General features: G+C 36.0%; 1 protein-coding gene across 7 annotated transcripts; it reads right to left on the bottom strand.

The window, feature by feature from the left end:
- Positions 1-3,484: 3,484 nt before the first annotated feature.
- LOC122139413 (sterile alpha motif domain-containing protein 3-like) lies at positions 3,485-13,521 on the bottom strand. Of its 7 annotated transcripts, none has more exons than XM_042736818.1 (7): positions 13,384-13,513; positions 12,153-12,208; positions 9,391-12,073; positions 6,280-7,315; positions 6,019-6,174; positions 5,756-5,848; positions 3,485-4,381 (listed from the first exon to the last, which is right to left on the bottom strand). In XM_042736818.1, the coding sequence occupies exons 4-7, from the start codon at positions 7,300-7,302 to the stop codon at positions 3,863-3,865; spliced, it is 1,791 nt and encodes a 596-aa protein (XP_042592752.1). In that variant the 5' UTR covers positions 7,303-7,315; positions 9,391-12,073; positions 12,153-12,208; positions 13,384-13,513; the 3' UTR covers positions 3,485-3,862. The 7 variants fall into 7 exon arrangements, 5 of the variants coding, with proteins under 5 accessions (XP_042592752.1, XP_042592754.1, XP_042592755.1 ...); XM_042736820.1 differs by having other exon boundaries at positions 12,034-12,073; XM_042736817.1 differs by lacking the exon at positions 9,391-12,073 and having other exon boundaries at positions 3,486-4,381.
- Between the last annotated feature and the right edge of the window lie 364 nt (positions 13,522-13,885).

The raw sequence follows: 13,885 nt of genomic DNA, 5'->3' as shown, positions 1-13,885 counted from the left end.
TAAGCACATTCAGCTGAGGTTTCCTGCCTTGCCCTACATGTACTGTGATTTTCTCTGGATTCCCTGAATCTTTTCACAATATTACGTGTGGTAGTTGGTGAAAGACCTAAATTCTTTGCCATTTTGCATTGTGAAATGTGATTGATTTGTTTGACAATTCTCTCATTAAATTCAGCACAAAGTGATGAGCCACGATCCAGCTTTGCTTGCAAAAACTGAGATGCTCCTTTTATAACCAAACATGAGACCTTGACCTATTACCAATTCACCAGCTTACTGTGAACTATTTCAAAACTGTGGATATTCTATAACCTTTTCACTTTTATTTAGCCTCTGTCCCAACTTTTTGGAATGTGTTACAGCCATCAAAAATCCAATTTTATTCATATGTACGAAATACATTTCCGTTGGTCAATGAAAACAATTTTCAATTTAAAAAATAAGTTAAAAAGAATGAACAAAATCACAGATTCCTGATTTTATTGCATTTTTACAAAACGTCCAAACTTCTCTGGAATTGGGGTTTTAATTAATTTTGCAGTTCAGCATTTCAGATAAATGACGTAAAATATGCCAAACAGTAATTCATTTGAGGAAATCAGTAAGCAAATTTTAAAATGATTAATAAAACACATGTTCCTTTTCCTCCACTAAACTGTACCTTCAAATCACATCATTACAAATGATTAAATAAATGATAAAACCTTGACTCTGTAACAAAAACATTGCTTTCTATTGTATCTATTTTAAGCAAATATGATGGTAAACAAGCAAGTCATGTACCATAACATTACAACTCGTCATGTACTACAACATTACAACTAAAGGACTTTAATAATCTGTTATGATACTTCAGATTATGTAAATTAAAGGGATAGTTCAGCCAATAATGAAAATGTTGTCATCAAGATGTACGAAATAAATACTATGGAAGTCAATGGCTACCGTCAACTGTATGGTTTAACAACCTTTTTCAATATATCTTGTGTGCAACAAAAAAAAGAAAACTGTACAGGTTTGGAACAAGTGGATGAGTAATTGTGACAGAATTTGCATTTTTGGGTGAACTATCCCTTTAATTCTGAACCTTCAGATTTACTGAACCCACCCCCCAACCCCCCGATACATCATTACTGTTATATTTTTAAAAATACAAAAAAATAAGTAATTGAACAAGCATCTCTAATGCACATTACTACACATGATTGCTACATCCTTGATCCAAATAACTGAGATATGAATGTACTGTAATCGCAGGATGTTCACAGCAGACCTTCATATATGGAGGGTTCTCTTGCGCTCCAAATATTACGGTGCTTGTTTGACCGCATTACCATGATTACTTAGCTCAGTTAGAAAGCAAAGCTGCCTGAGCTCGGCTGAACAAAAGCACTGCCAGTACCTTCCACTCTTTCATCTGCAACAGTTTTTCCCTCTACACTACCCAGAGCTGCTTAGTTCTACTGTGTTCTGTTTTCCTTTTGGGGACATTTTCCCCTCAAATTAGAACGAATGCTGCATTTCTATGAGAACCACTGTAAAAGACAAGCACATTTTCTCCAAAGTTGGCAGATAAGCTTGTTTTGATTGTTACACAACATATTGGGCTTTTTAGTTCCAAATAATCAGTCAATTATTGGGTTTTCTTAATGGTACTTGCAAAATGTTTTCACAATAATAAGTTATCACAATAAACATTTATGCACCCACACAAATTGATATTAAGCACAAGATCCCAAACTCAACAAACTGTCCTACATCTACAAACCAGTCCACGCTCTGTCTCTGCTTACAGATCACGTTATTTTAATCAACAGAAGGAAAAGAACACATTGAGAGGTCTATGTAAGCATGGACCTGAATATGACTATATCATAATCGCATGATTATGGTGTATCTTTATCCTAATCCCTCATGGTCAGTGAAGCTGATTTTCCTATGAGGTTTGTTGCAGTCAGTTTGAGACAAATGCATAAGATGATGCTAAACACCCATTAAAGTGATTGAAATGTGCATCTTATCAGCCTGGGCCGTCACTGGGTTTCTGGGTCACATTTTATCACTGACTGGTCACAAGCACAAATGCGTGCATGATTTATGCAAATTTCATCACCTGTTAGGTTCATCACCTAATAAGTCCCACTTGCCCTAAAAATTAATCCCCCTAAACAAGGCTCAGAAATACATAAACTGTAATAAATTCGTTACAGTAACAGCTTTGGGGCCATTTTTAAAGGCCCCCATATTCCACCCAAATACAGATTCAGGATATACACACAGCACCCCCCTCTGTTCATTTTGTGCCGAAACATTGTAGCAACAGGTATTAGGTCAATAACAGAGTTTAATTTGTAGATGAATAAAAAAAAAAAAAAAAAAAAAAAAAAAAAACAATCCCAGTTTAGGTCATTATCTCATTGAAATCATCTGTCATAATTTTCTCTTAGCAAATCTAATTTTAGCTAAGTTTTCACTTCTCATTTACTGATGAAGACATGCTGAATTAAAGATCGGAACAATACATTTGCTGAAGATTTATCCTGATTAAAAATTTAAAAACATTTTACAAATCTTTATTAATTTCAAACTTTTGATTACTTATGTGTTGGTTTAAGTTAATGCCTGTTCAAATCTACCACACTTTGTATGGTATGGTCAGAGACACACACCAGTCACTTGATTTAAGAATGGGAAAGAAAGAGCATAAACAAGCAACAAGCATAAACAGCCCCAAGACATGCCCAATTAGCATGAAAAAAAAATTAATAAACTTTTCCATGAACTCAAAAAAAAAGTTGTTGAACGAACTTAAAAAAATTTGAGTAAACTTTTCCATGAAATTTAATTAAATTTTTCCACCAAAATCGAATTAGTTTGAAATGATTTGTTGTAATCTTGTTGTATTAACTTAAAAAAAATTGGTCATTTCTACTAGATAAAGTTTTGTTATGTCTAATAGAGAAGATTTTGTCAGGTTAACTACTCTGAATTTTGTCAAGCCTACTATATAAAAATAATGCCATGTTAACTACATTTCAATTGGTCGTGTCTACTATATCTAACAATTGCAATGTGCAACTACATACATTTTTGTCCTGCCTACTAGATAAAGTTTTGTTATGTCTAATAGAGAAGATTTTGTCAGGTTACTACTACTCTGAATTTTGGTCAAGCCTACTATATCTAACAATGCAACGTCAACTACATACATTTTTGTCCTGCCTACTAGATAAAATGTATATCATTATACTTTAACTTGACTCTACAGCTACTTCCAAATGAAAGTGAAATACTTGTTATATTACATTTTTAATGTACACCTATAATCTACTGTGAATAAAAAGTCAATATGTTAATGTCAATATATTTTGTAACATTTTAAAGTTTGCGCACACAAGAACATTTAACCTTGCACGTCTTCTTGCTTACAACTGCAAATATGCCAATTAAACATGCTCACCAAGTTCAAAAATGACAATGCAAATAAAACATGAGCATTCAAGAGAATATAACAGCATTTTATTTTTTTTAACATGAGATTAAATGAGTGAGCCGATTAAATAAGTGATTGATAGACTTAATCACCTCTGCTCACAGTGCAAAAATGCCAATAACAAGAACACGAGCATACAAGAAAAAACAAGCATTTCTTCTTCTTTTTTTTCTTCAGAACTGTTAATATGAGGATGGCAATCACATGACTGATCAATAACTAAACTTATAGACACCTCTGCTCACAGTGCAAAAATGCCAATAACAAGAACACGAGCATACAAGACAATATAACCCAGCATTTCCTTTTGTTCTTAATTTTAACATGAAAATGGCAATTAAATGAGCAACTGAGAAACTTAAAACCACATCAGTTTAGAAAGGGGCACACACACTTTATAAATTGCATGCTTTCTTGTTCATACTTGTAAACATGGTAAACGTTCAATTGAACAAGCAAACCAAAATTTTGAAAAATAAGATGTCCTCTGCTCAGAAAAGTGCAAACATGAGAAATTGCATATAACTTGAACACAAAGGGGCCCTCAAACACAGCACCGCTCACACTCTCTAAGTGAAGAGTTTTGTTTTCAGTGCCTGTGCTTTGGCAGGACAGTTTATGCGAGTCCAGCTCCAGAATAATTTTTTGGAGCACCTCAAAAGTGTAATGGAGCTCCTGTGGATAAGTAAGGTTTAAAGAGTATATTAGCCCAAGTAGCATGGCTGTAGCCAATGCTACATTACCCAAACCAGAGAGCACCTCCACACCTTCCAGCACAATGCCGATATCTTCAGGGTCTTCTGTTGTATCAGCAAATTCATGTTTTACAACATAGATCCCCAAAACGGTCTTCTTGATGTCCGCCTCGTTGCTCGCAAAATCAACATCCTTTGGGGGGAAAAAAAAGGGTAAATGTATGGCATATATAAAAAAATAAAGAAATAAATTAACACTTGGAGAAATTATGCTGTTACTACACAGAATGCGACTCATATTCTAAACAGTCAGTCTGTCATGTAAAATCAATAAGTTAAAGTTTAATTTTGATGAGAACTGCAATACAGCCATTATGAAACTTGCACTCCTCTTGTTAAAGACTTGTGGACCTCAATGTAATAGTTCTAAATAAATAAATAAATAATGGTACAGTAATTAATAAAATGTACTATTTACCCAAACACTTTAGAATATACATACATATTTCAAATCAATATTACTTTAACAAAAAGCTGGACACAGTTAAAACAATTACTGACAGCACACCCCTCCCCAATTCTGACAACCCAGTGGTTGAGTTATTGAACACAAGCCTTTTCCCATTTTCTGAAGAACAGCGCAGTCCTTGGCACCGCAAAATTGGTGCAATTCTTTACCAAAATACAGGTTTGTGTATGTTTAATTTCATCTAAAAAATCATTACTACGCTATGCTGTAAGTCACTTTATTTTCAAAACAACAGACATGGATGCAATGCCATTCACTTAAACAAGCATCATATCCCTTGCATAAAATTAATGACTTTATTCCTGAACAAACTGAACGTAATTACTTTGTATGTTAAAGGGATACTTCTCACAAAAATGAAAATTCTGTCATTAATTACTCAACCTCATGTCATTCCAAATCTGTAAGACCTTCGTTCATCATGGGAAAACAAATTAAGATATTTCTGATTGAAATCCAAGAGCTTTCTGACCCTGACTGATTGCACAGACACTATTGGAAGAGAGCTGAACTGGATGATGACACTGAATTATCAATGAACTGACTTTACCTAAAAAAACTGACTGTTTGTTTGTTATTGTCCTCTTGAATTATCGACAAACTATTTTCCTGTTTAATAAAACTGCATTGACAATTTGTATTGTATAAAAGTGCTATATAAATAAAAGTGAATTGACTTGACTGTATTAAGATTTGTGCTTATCAAACAGGATGATATCATGTAAACCTAAACCAGTGGCTATGTGGAGTTCAAAGGTTTAAAGGGAAGTTAACATCAGTCATATTTTACTATTATCTTGGCTTTGCAATTTACTCAATATTTAAAAATGTCAAATTTTACATTAACTCAGCAGTTTTCTTTTGATATTAAAATATCAAAAGATAATAAAGTATATATATATATATATATATATATAAATACTGTCTCTGCTTTTAAAACAAACAAAAACAAAAAAGTTCATGTCATGTCTTTTGTATGCTCAAATTTGTTATTACTACTAGTGATTACTGTTTGTAATGAAAGAGAACTCTACTCACCAAATACTCCCTCACCAGATCCTGTGGATCTTCATTCAGGTAGATGCATAGCCCCTTAAGAATGCACTCTCGCTTGGTCTCTATGGTGGCTTTCTTTAGAAAACAGACACAATAAAACATTTTATTAAAGATCTGATTAGTGTTGTTGATGTTCATACATTTGACATAACACCCTCCAATACGTCTCTGAGTCATTATGAATTACAGAGCATTATATAAATAGCTTGTATTAAAAAAAAGTTTTAATAAATTAACAATACAACCTGAGACATTGGCACCATCACATCCTGAATCCTTTTTCTAACCACTCCACCCTTTTTGGTAAACACTTTTAGCAGATCATCAGAGAACCAATCCAGTTGGGACAGGAATTTGGACTGTAAAGGAAGGGTTGTGATCCGACGAAATTCAGCATTTATCTGAAGACATAAGTTAGACATAAGACATAACAGAGGTCTTGTTTATGGGCAATTCAGCAAAGACACTCTGATAACATACAAGAAAGGGAACATCCAATCACTTACCTCACGCACTTGAAAAAGAGCGGGCCATCTGCTTCTAAAGTCTGCGACTAAAGGGGAATCATGGACAACCTCGTGCCTTCTGTATGCGAAAGTCATGTCCATCATCTTCCTCACAGTTTCATCATTGTTTCTTTTCTTCTGTTCAGCAAGGAGCTCCACCCTCATCTTTTCCTGGCTTTCCGCAGTTTCTCCTGCAGGAAATACTGGGCAGTAGTTCACTTCTGCCTTCTTTGGTTTTTTAACTCCAAAGGCAGGGCTGTGCTTTCCTTCTGGTTTGTGCTTAAGGGCATTAACTGTAACTTCAGGGCATCCCAGTCTTCTCAGTTTACTCCTGTAGTTTGCAAGTTTGAACTTTAAACTCATTTTCCATCCACTGTAGCCACTGGCAGAGCCTTGCTCTTTTAGGCATGGATGTTTGGCTACCAGTGCTTTAGCCACATCACTGAACTCAGAGTCAGATGGATATGCCTTGTAGTTTATTATTTCCTCTGCCAAAGCATCTAGGATACCTGACTTGAGTTTGGGGTCAGGAATCAAAAATTGGCCATTGTTTCTGAATGCCGAGTTGCCATGATTCAGTTTCAATTGCACATCATAAGAGAAACGAGGCAGAATGAAAGGTGTTGGCCATAATGATGACCTTGCTGATGTGGAAGAAGACAAAATGTCAGCATCTGAAGTCTCAGCAGATGAGTTCTCATTATCAGCATCACAGGATTCAGAAGAATTACAATGGGCAAGGGGACTGAACTCATCAGGCATATGGCTGGAAGAACTGGATCTAGAGGTAAAAAAAACAACCCTGACTGTGTCTTTGTCAGTGAGGTCAGAGACTGATGTCAAGTTCATGAATTCATTGAAGTCTTTATCCATATATTGAAGACGAAATTGCTGCCCTTGGAGGCCACATTCATTTTCAATCTTTTTGGAGAGTACATTCAGAGATGCTGGCATGCCATCACTGAAAGTGAGCCGCTGAGAATTGTCATCACCCCATATTACCCGCAGTTTGAATGACGCCATTTCCTTTCCTAATCTGTAAAAGACAAGACCATGTTTTAGTGTCAACCCGACATATGAAGCTAATTTGGTATCATACCCATTTAAATCTGAACAATACATAAATGTTCACAATGTTTATGACATAACATCATTACACACCTAATTAAGGCTGTGTATTAAGGGTGTAACGATACGCGTACCGTGTACCGAACGGTTCCCGGGCAAATTCCAAATGGAAGTGATCATCCCTGTCCCCTTGGAGTGGGGACTTTGGAGTGAGCAGGGCACGTTCATGTCATTATGTAGTCATTTGGAATGCACTTGGCAAAAGGAGCGATGTCATTTCCTCATTATCTTCAGCTGGGATGTTCCTGTGACAACGATGCACGGCGTCCGTCAGCAGATTCGCTGATGGACACCAGCATAAAAAAATAAAAAATAAAATTATATATATATATAATTTTTTATATATTATATAGCATATTTGAAAAACTTTTTTAAAATAAAAAAAAAAATGTTTATTTGCAACAGTTATGCTAACAACAATAAAAAGTCATTTATGACATTAAAACACAGCGTCATCTGCTGACGGAACACTGTGCAGCGTTTGTCACAGGAACATCCCAGCTGAAGATAATGAGGAAATGACATCGCTCCTTTTGCCAAGTGCATTCCAAATGACTACATAATGCATGGAACGTGCCCTGCTCACTCCAAAGTCCCCACTCCAAGGGGACAGGGATGATCACTTCCATTTGGAATTTGCCCGGGAACCGTTCGGTACACGGTACGTGTATCGTTACACCCCTACTGTGTATTGCCAAGAATCTGGCGATACGGTATCATGATATAAGGGTTGTGATACGATATGTTGCGATACTGTAAGCAAGGTGATATTTTGGGATATTTGTTATTTTAGGAATAGGATATTTATTTAGGAAAGCTGTCATTAAGAACACACCACCATATACAAACCTTAGCAATAAAAAAAAAAAAAAAAAAATTTAACCAAAAAAAATGGGATCTGCATTTGCATTAATCAGTCCCTGTAACATTAAACATCATTAAACCACTTTTTGTGCAGTACGAGTAAAGGAGGTAAATATAAAGTGCTTGCAGGATCCTTTAGTTAAATGTATAATACATATAAAATGTATTTTTGTAAAAAGACCATATATATTTTTAGACCCTGTTTTAATGGTTCACAGTTTAAGTTTACAATTATAATCTACAATGTCATAAAATTTTGAACTAAACAAAATAATTACATCTGCTTAGTATCAATTAAAAATAAAGTGCTCACAGGATTCCTAAAGAAACCAAAACAATTGTAAAATAATAAAATAAATACAGATGTTGAACCTTTCCATTTGGATTTCACAGGTTTTTCATTTTGTATTTATGTTCCGAGTGGAACAGCCTAAACCACGACGTGAGCACCACCCAAACTGCACAAAACACCCCCAAAATGAGAGAAAGCTGCAGCCGCAGGGTGACCATCTTTACACGGGAAGTGGTGGAACCAAGGTGGCGCCAGCGCCACATTCCCGCGGTGGACATAACCACAAAAGCCCAAATTATGGCACACTTCAGCTTTTTACACTGAAACAGGAATTTGGACAATTCTTCCTTCCGCCATTACTAGCAGCAAACTATATTAACGCTAACATTAGTTGCGTGCTCTAATGCTAGCATTTCCTGTCACTCAGGATTTGTTCAGAGATGAAGACTGCCATCTAGTGGTTGGTATATAACTCAAAACGAAACAACCGAATCTTGTATAATTTTTCTTTTCATTTTTTTTTTTAATATCGATATTCCATTTTTGAGAATCGATACAGTATCATCAAGCAAAATATTGCGATGCGATACGTGTATCGATATTTTCATACACCCCTACACCTAATGCGCACAGGCCAAAACAAGAAGAATGTTTTGCAGAGCCATATACATTTTTGCACAATGATTAAGCCAAGCATAAGAAAGAAAAGAAAGAAAAAAAAGAAAAAAAGAAAAAAAAAAAAAAAAAAAACCTCGCTCGCTTAAACTGCTTGGGCATAACGTACATATAGAACCACAAGGGAACAATAAGGGTGCTGGACCACAAACCTGTCACGGTCAGGAATCGTTTCAAAGTAACCATCCTCACAGATCCAGTGGAGTAAGCTGCCAAAGGGTATGGATCTGGTAAATCAGCAACTTCAAGCAAGGTAATGTCACTTGTAGCATGTATTTCAAAGGCACGGTAGTGTTCTCTGTACCATGATGACAGCCTCTTCACAATGAAGCACATACTCTCCTGAACCAAGCAAATTTGAAGGATCTCACAGAAGTCTGGCAGCCCACTTGTAGAGCCTTGTGCAACTACCATTCCATTTCTGAACTCAACACCCTTACTGATCACACTTTTGGTCAGGTGTACTTCACTTGCACTTGGATACCTCAACTTAATTTCCTTAGCAGCTGCTTGGTTCAAAACATCAACTGAAACTGTTGAAACGTCATGGGCTTCAAAGTCAGTCTTCTGTAGGCTACAAGGCCTCATGTAATATGAAATCATCAGCTGGTGTTTCACTGCTAATGACAGTGGAATGTTCTTGAAGCATTTTGTATGCCGTGAAACCTGCTTAAAGAAGCTGTGTTTTGCTTCATAGCGCATGGTCCACTGCCCTACAAGTGGACCATACAACTTAATGAGCTCAGCATAGTGCTCTACAAAATGATGTTTTGGTCGCAACAGAGTTACTGGAAAAAGCTCTGTGTACTTCTGTCTATGTTCAGTGATTTTGCATTGAAGATAAGCAATTGTGTCATCCGTGTGAAACCTAGCAACAGCAAGTTCCACAATGTCCTTCAAATCCAAAAGAACTTGCCATGCCAATTCAACCTCTGGAATTAAATTACCTAACATCAATGGGAGCAACCTTAACAGCGTCCAGTTTTCATGTCCGTTGCCTCCTATTGTGTTTCTGCTTGCAAAGTTATGTGGTATTAAATGCGGTTTGTTTGTCTTATCTGTTCCTGTATAAGGAAATTTAGCAATGCTCTTGTTGAGAGTTTCCACTGTGAAATATTTTTTAGATACAAGAAAAGAAAGGCACTGTGCAATCTCAATTGGCACGATTCCCTCCAAAAGGTCGTGCAAAATATCCGGTGGATAGCCAGAGGTAACACAGAAGTGTTCGAGATGCTTGGTGAACACACACTCTTTTTTAACACCAAAGGAAGGAGAATTTGTTTGCTGAGCTAGCTTCACATGAGATTCATGAATTTCTTTTGACCTTCGTACAAAAGAACCAGAACGGACCTCATTTGTCTGAATTTCTGAGCGTTTCGCTAAGCAAAATCGACAGAAATATTCCCCAGAAAAGTTTTCAATAAAGCCTGCTATCCCATGCGCTGCAAGGTTATCTGCTACTACAAACTGAAGAGCACCTTTGAGAAATTTTCCCAATTGAGAGACAAAGACTCCATGTTGCTCAAGAGTACGCAAATCTTGAATGAGAGGTTCCAGAACTCTATGGTACCCAAATTTCTTCACATCCTCAGTTTTACAAAGCACTGCTAAGTAAATATTAGACAAAGCTGAATGTGATCCAGGAGGTAGATTGTTTAAAATCCAATAAATAGCACAGAGTTTGTGTATCTTCCGAGAGGTACCAAGGGGATTGCAAACTTCAAAATCGTCCACATACAAACTTAAAGACAATCTCAACTCCTCCCCTGAGAAAAATGTGTTCTCTTTGTAAACTTTGCCATCCTGAAATGTCCTGTACTCTTGACAATCTTCACTGTACTGCTGAGTTCTGTGGTTCTGAACAATGCTGTCCACTACATCTCTTCTTTTCAAGATCTGCTGTAAAGATTGCAGTATGGGGATATACTGATAGGTTCTGTTTTCTTTAAAATCAAGAATATATTCAGTTGGCTCTACAACATGAAAATTGTCTTTGTAATACCTCTTGCGCTGGTAATCAGAGCTAAGAGGACCACCCTTCCCAATAGCTTTGAACAAAGGAGTAGAGGTGGAGGCTGCTGAAGCGATTTCCTGAACAACTAGTTTATCAATAATAATGTTATGGCTCTGCAACACTTCCTGAATATTTTTAATCGAGAGGGGCGCTGATGCAGATGTATGCAAAAAATGCAATTCCTCTAAAAACTCATTGACTGCAGTAGCTGGCACATGTCTAACATGCTCTAATTTTAACAATGCTGCAGCGAAATTAGTCTCAATAATTTTTGACAAGTCCAGTACTACAGAATCACTGCTTTGATAAAGACTGACCGTTGCATCTACAGTACACGTATCATCATCATCCTCCAAAACGTCACCTTGCAAGTCCTCAGATACCCCTGCAGTTTTAACTACACCAGGCTTAAAATCTTTCACTGAATGTGGATTATGCTTTCTGTTCTTGTGAGACTGATAAGTTGCATATATATTTGTCTGAAAGCTACAACCAATAAATACACACTGGACAGTCTCATTACTCCGTAAATGGCTATTCAAATGCAGAAAAAAATCCCTCTCAGATGCAAGATCACTACATGCACATACAGGGCAACTAAATGTTGACAAAGGTATTTGTTCTTGTGATCTGTGTGTTTTGTGGACTCTACTTAAATGTGCACAAAGGCTATTCCATGTTTTGAAGGTAACGGGGCAAGTCAAATACGGACATGGATAACGCCTGCTACAACTATAATGCCTATGCTTTAGTCTGTAATGTTTAAGCAACTGAGACCTACTGGATTCTACGACTGCACACACTCTACACTTCCACATTCACTGAAAAAGAAAAAGAGAAAAAAAAAAAATGTAAAAAGGGTAGATTTGGACTATTACTACATAATGAATTTGCACTTACCTCTAGTCAATTTGAAGTAGTTCCAATGGTTTGTGATGATGACAATATACTCAAATCTAAAATTGAAAAACAGAACAGGAAACAAAACATAACCAAGGTTGTCAATATAAAATAAATCAATCTGTCAAACATGCAGGTTAAGAAATTTGTACAGTTAACTCTAAGGTTGTGAAAGTAGTACACAAATTCTATAACTTTTAACTGAACTTAAAATTAAATAAAATGTTTTGTCATGATAACCATGTACAGAGTGTATTTCAAGTATTCTGAAGCCATGCTACAGCTTGGTGTTAGGAGCAGATCAATTTTACAAGCCGTACTGCTATTGTAATGACATAATTATGAAATTTGCTATAAAATTCTACAAGTTAATAATAATAATCAAAAAAAAAAGGTATTTAATACAGGGTCAGGCTGCCGATTTATGATAGAAATCATTACTGTCGATTATTCCTCTTGAATAATAAAATGTTGATTAATAGAATAACATTACACTTGGAGAAACGTGACGTTATTAGCTGCCTATACAGACAAAATATGTCGGTCCATAACCATAATCTAGCAAAAAGATATACATAAACTTAATTTACAAATACTGAAGCAGCGAAATTAATTTCGCACTTACGTCGCTTCAACAGGAGACTTCGTGAACGCGGTGAATTCAGTCACTGAGCACGTGAAATCAACAAGCGTGACTAATCTAAGGCCTTGGATTGGCTGCTGCCCGCTTTGATTGGCATCTCAATCATTTTGACAATAACGAGCGATAAATTATATACAGTTTAGGAAGACCTAAAATATAAATGTAAAACTTTTTTGTCACCCTAAAAACAGCTGAATGCAGAGCAAGAATTTCAAATCCGTTACTGGGGGACAAATTTGGCCATTTCTAATTATCAGTCTTTGGTGGTTACGGCCCTAATTTTACACATTAATTCATGGTACTGAATATACTGTCAGGGTTTTCTGTCCTCTGTGTTCCGCGATTCTTCATGTTATTTTATACTTTTAGTAAAAAAAATTATTGATTGAACATATTAATGACTGCACCACGTACTGTGTCCTGAAACCTAACATCAGCTACAAACTACACCTAAGAGTTATTTTTATACAATGTTTATAGAAAAAATTACTTTCTGGTATGCAACAAGATATTAACAAAGCATATTCTAATTAATTTGTTAATTAAATTAGATGGATGGTGATAGATTAAAAATGACCACTTACTCACCTCACATGTTCACCGTTGAACAATCCAGCTGCATCACAGTTTCCGTTGATGACGTACATCCGGTTAAGACGAACAGAAAAAATATTCTTGTTGACGCAATTAAAAAAAAATGTGTAAACCTAATTTTTTTAAAATTACATTGTTTAAATTTAATAAAATTAAGTTGGGACCATTTTCCCAAGAGTTGTGTTGTATGAGCTCGTTTTAATTAATGAAATTGAACAAAGAGCAAAAATCATTTTTTTGAACATGTGACGCTGACATGCCTTCACAAGTCCTCTAACTCTGTGTTTAATAATTATCTCAGCAGTGAAAACCCCAAGGACTTAACCTCACAAATACATCTTCAGGCTCAAACCATATATGGTAACATTAAGTGATTAACGCCGAAGGACAGTTTCAGTCATCTGTGTTTAAGAACTGAGATTTCACATGAGAAAAATGCAATGCACCTGACCTGACTTGGTAGTATAAAGACAGAATAAACTCTAGGTATGAATTT

The sequence above is a fragment of the Cyprinus carpio genome, chromosome B13 (genome assembly GCF_018340385.1).
Source record: "Cyprinus carpio isolate SPL01 chromosome B13, ASM1834038v1, whole genome shotgun sequence".
NCBI classification, from domain to species: Eukaryota; Metazoa; Chordata; class Actinopteri; order Cypriniformes; family Cyprinidae; genus Cyprinus; species Cyprinus carpio.
The sequence above is the reverse complement of the archived record's forward strand: the minus strand, read 5'-3'. Positions and strand labels throughout refer to the sequence as shown.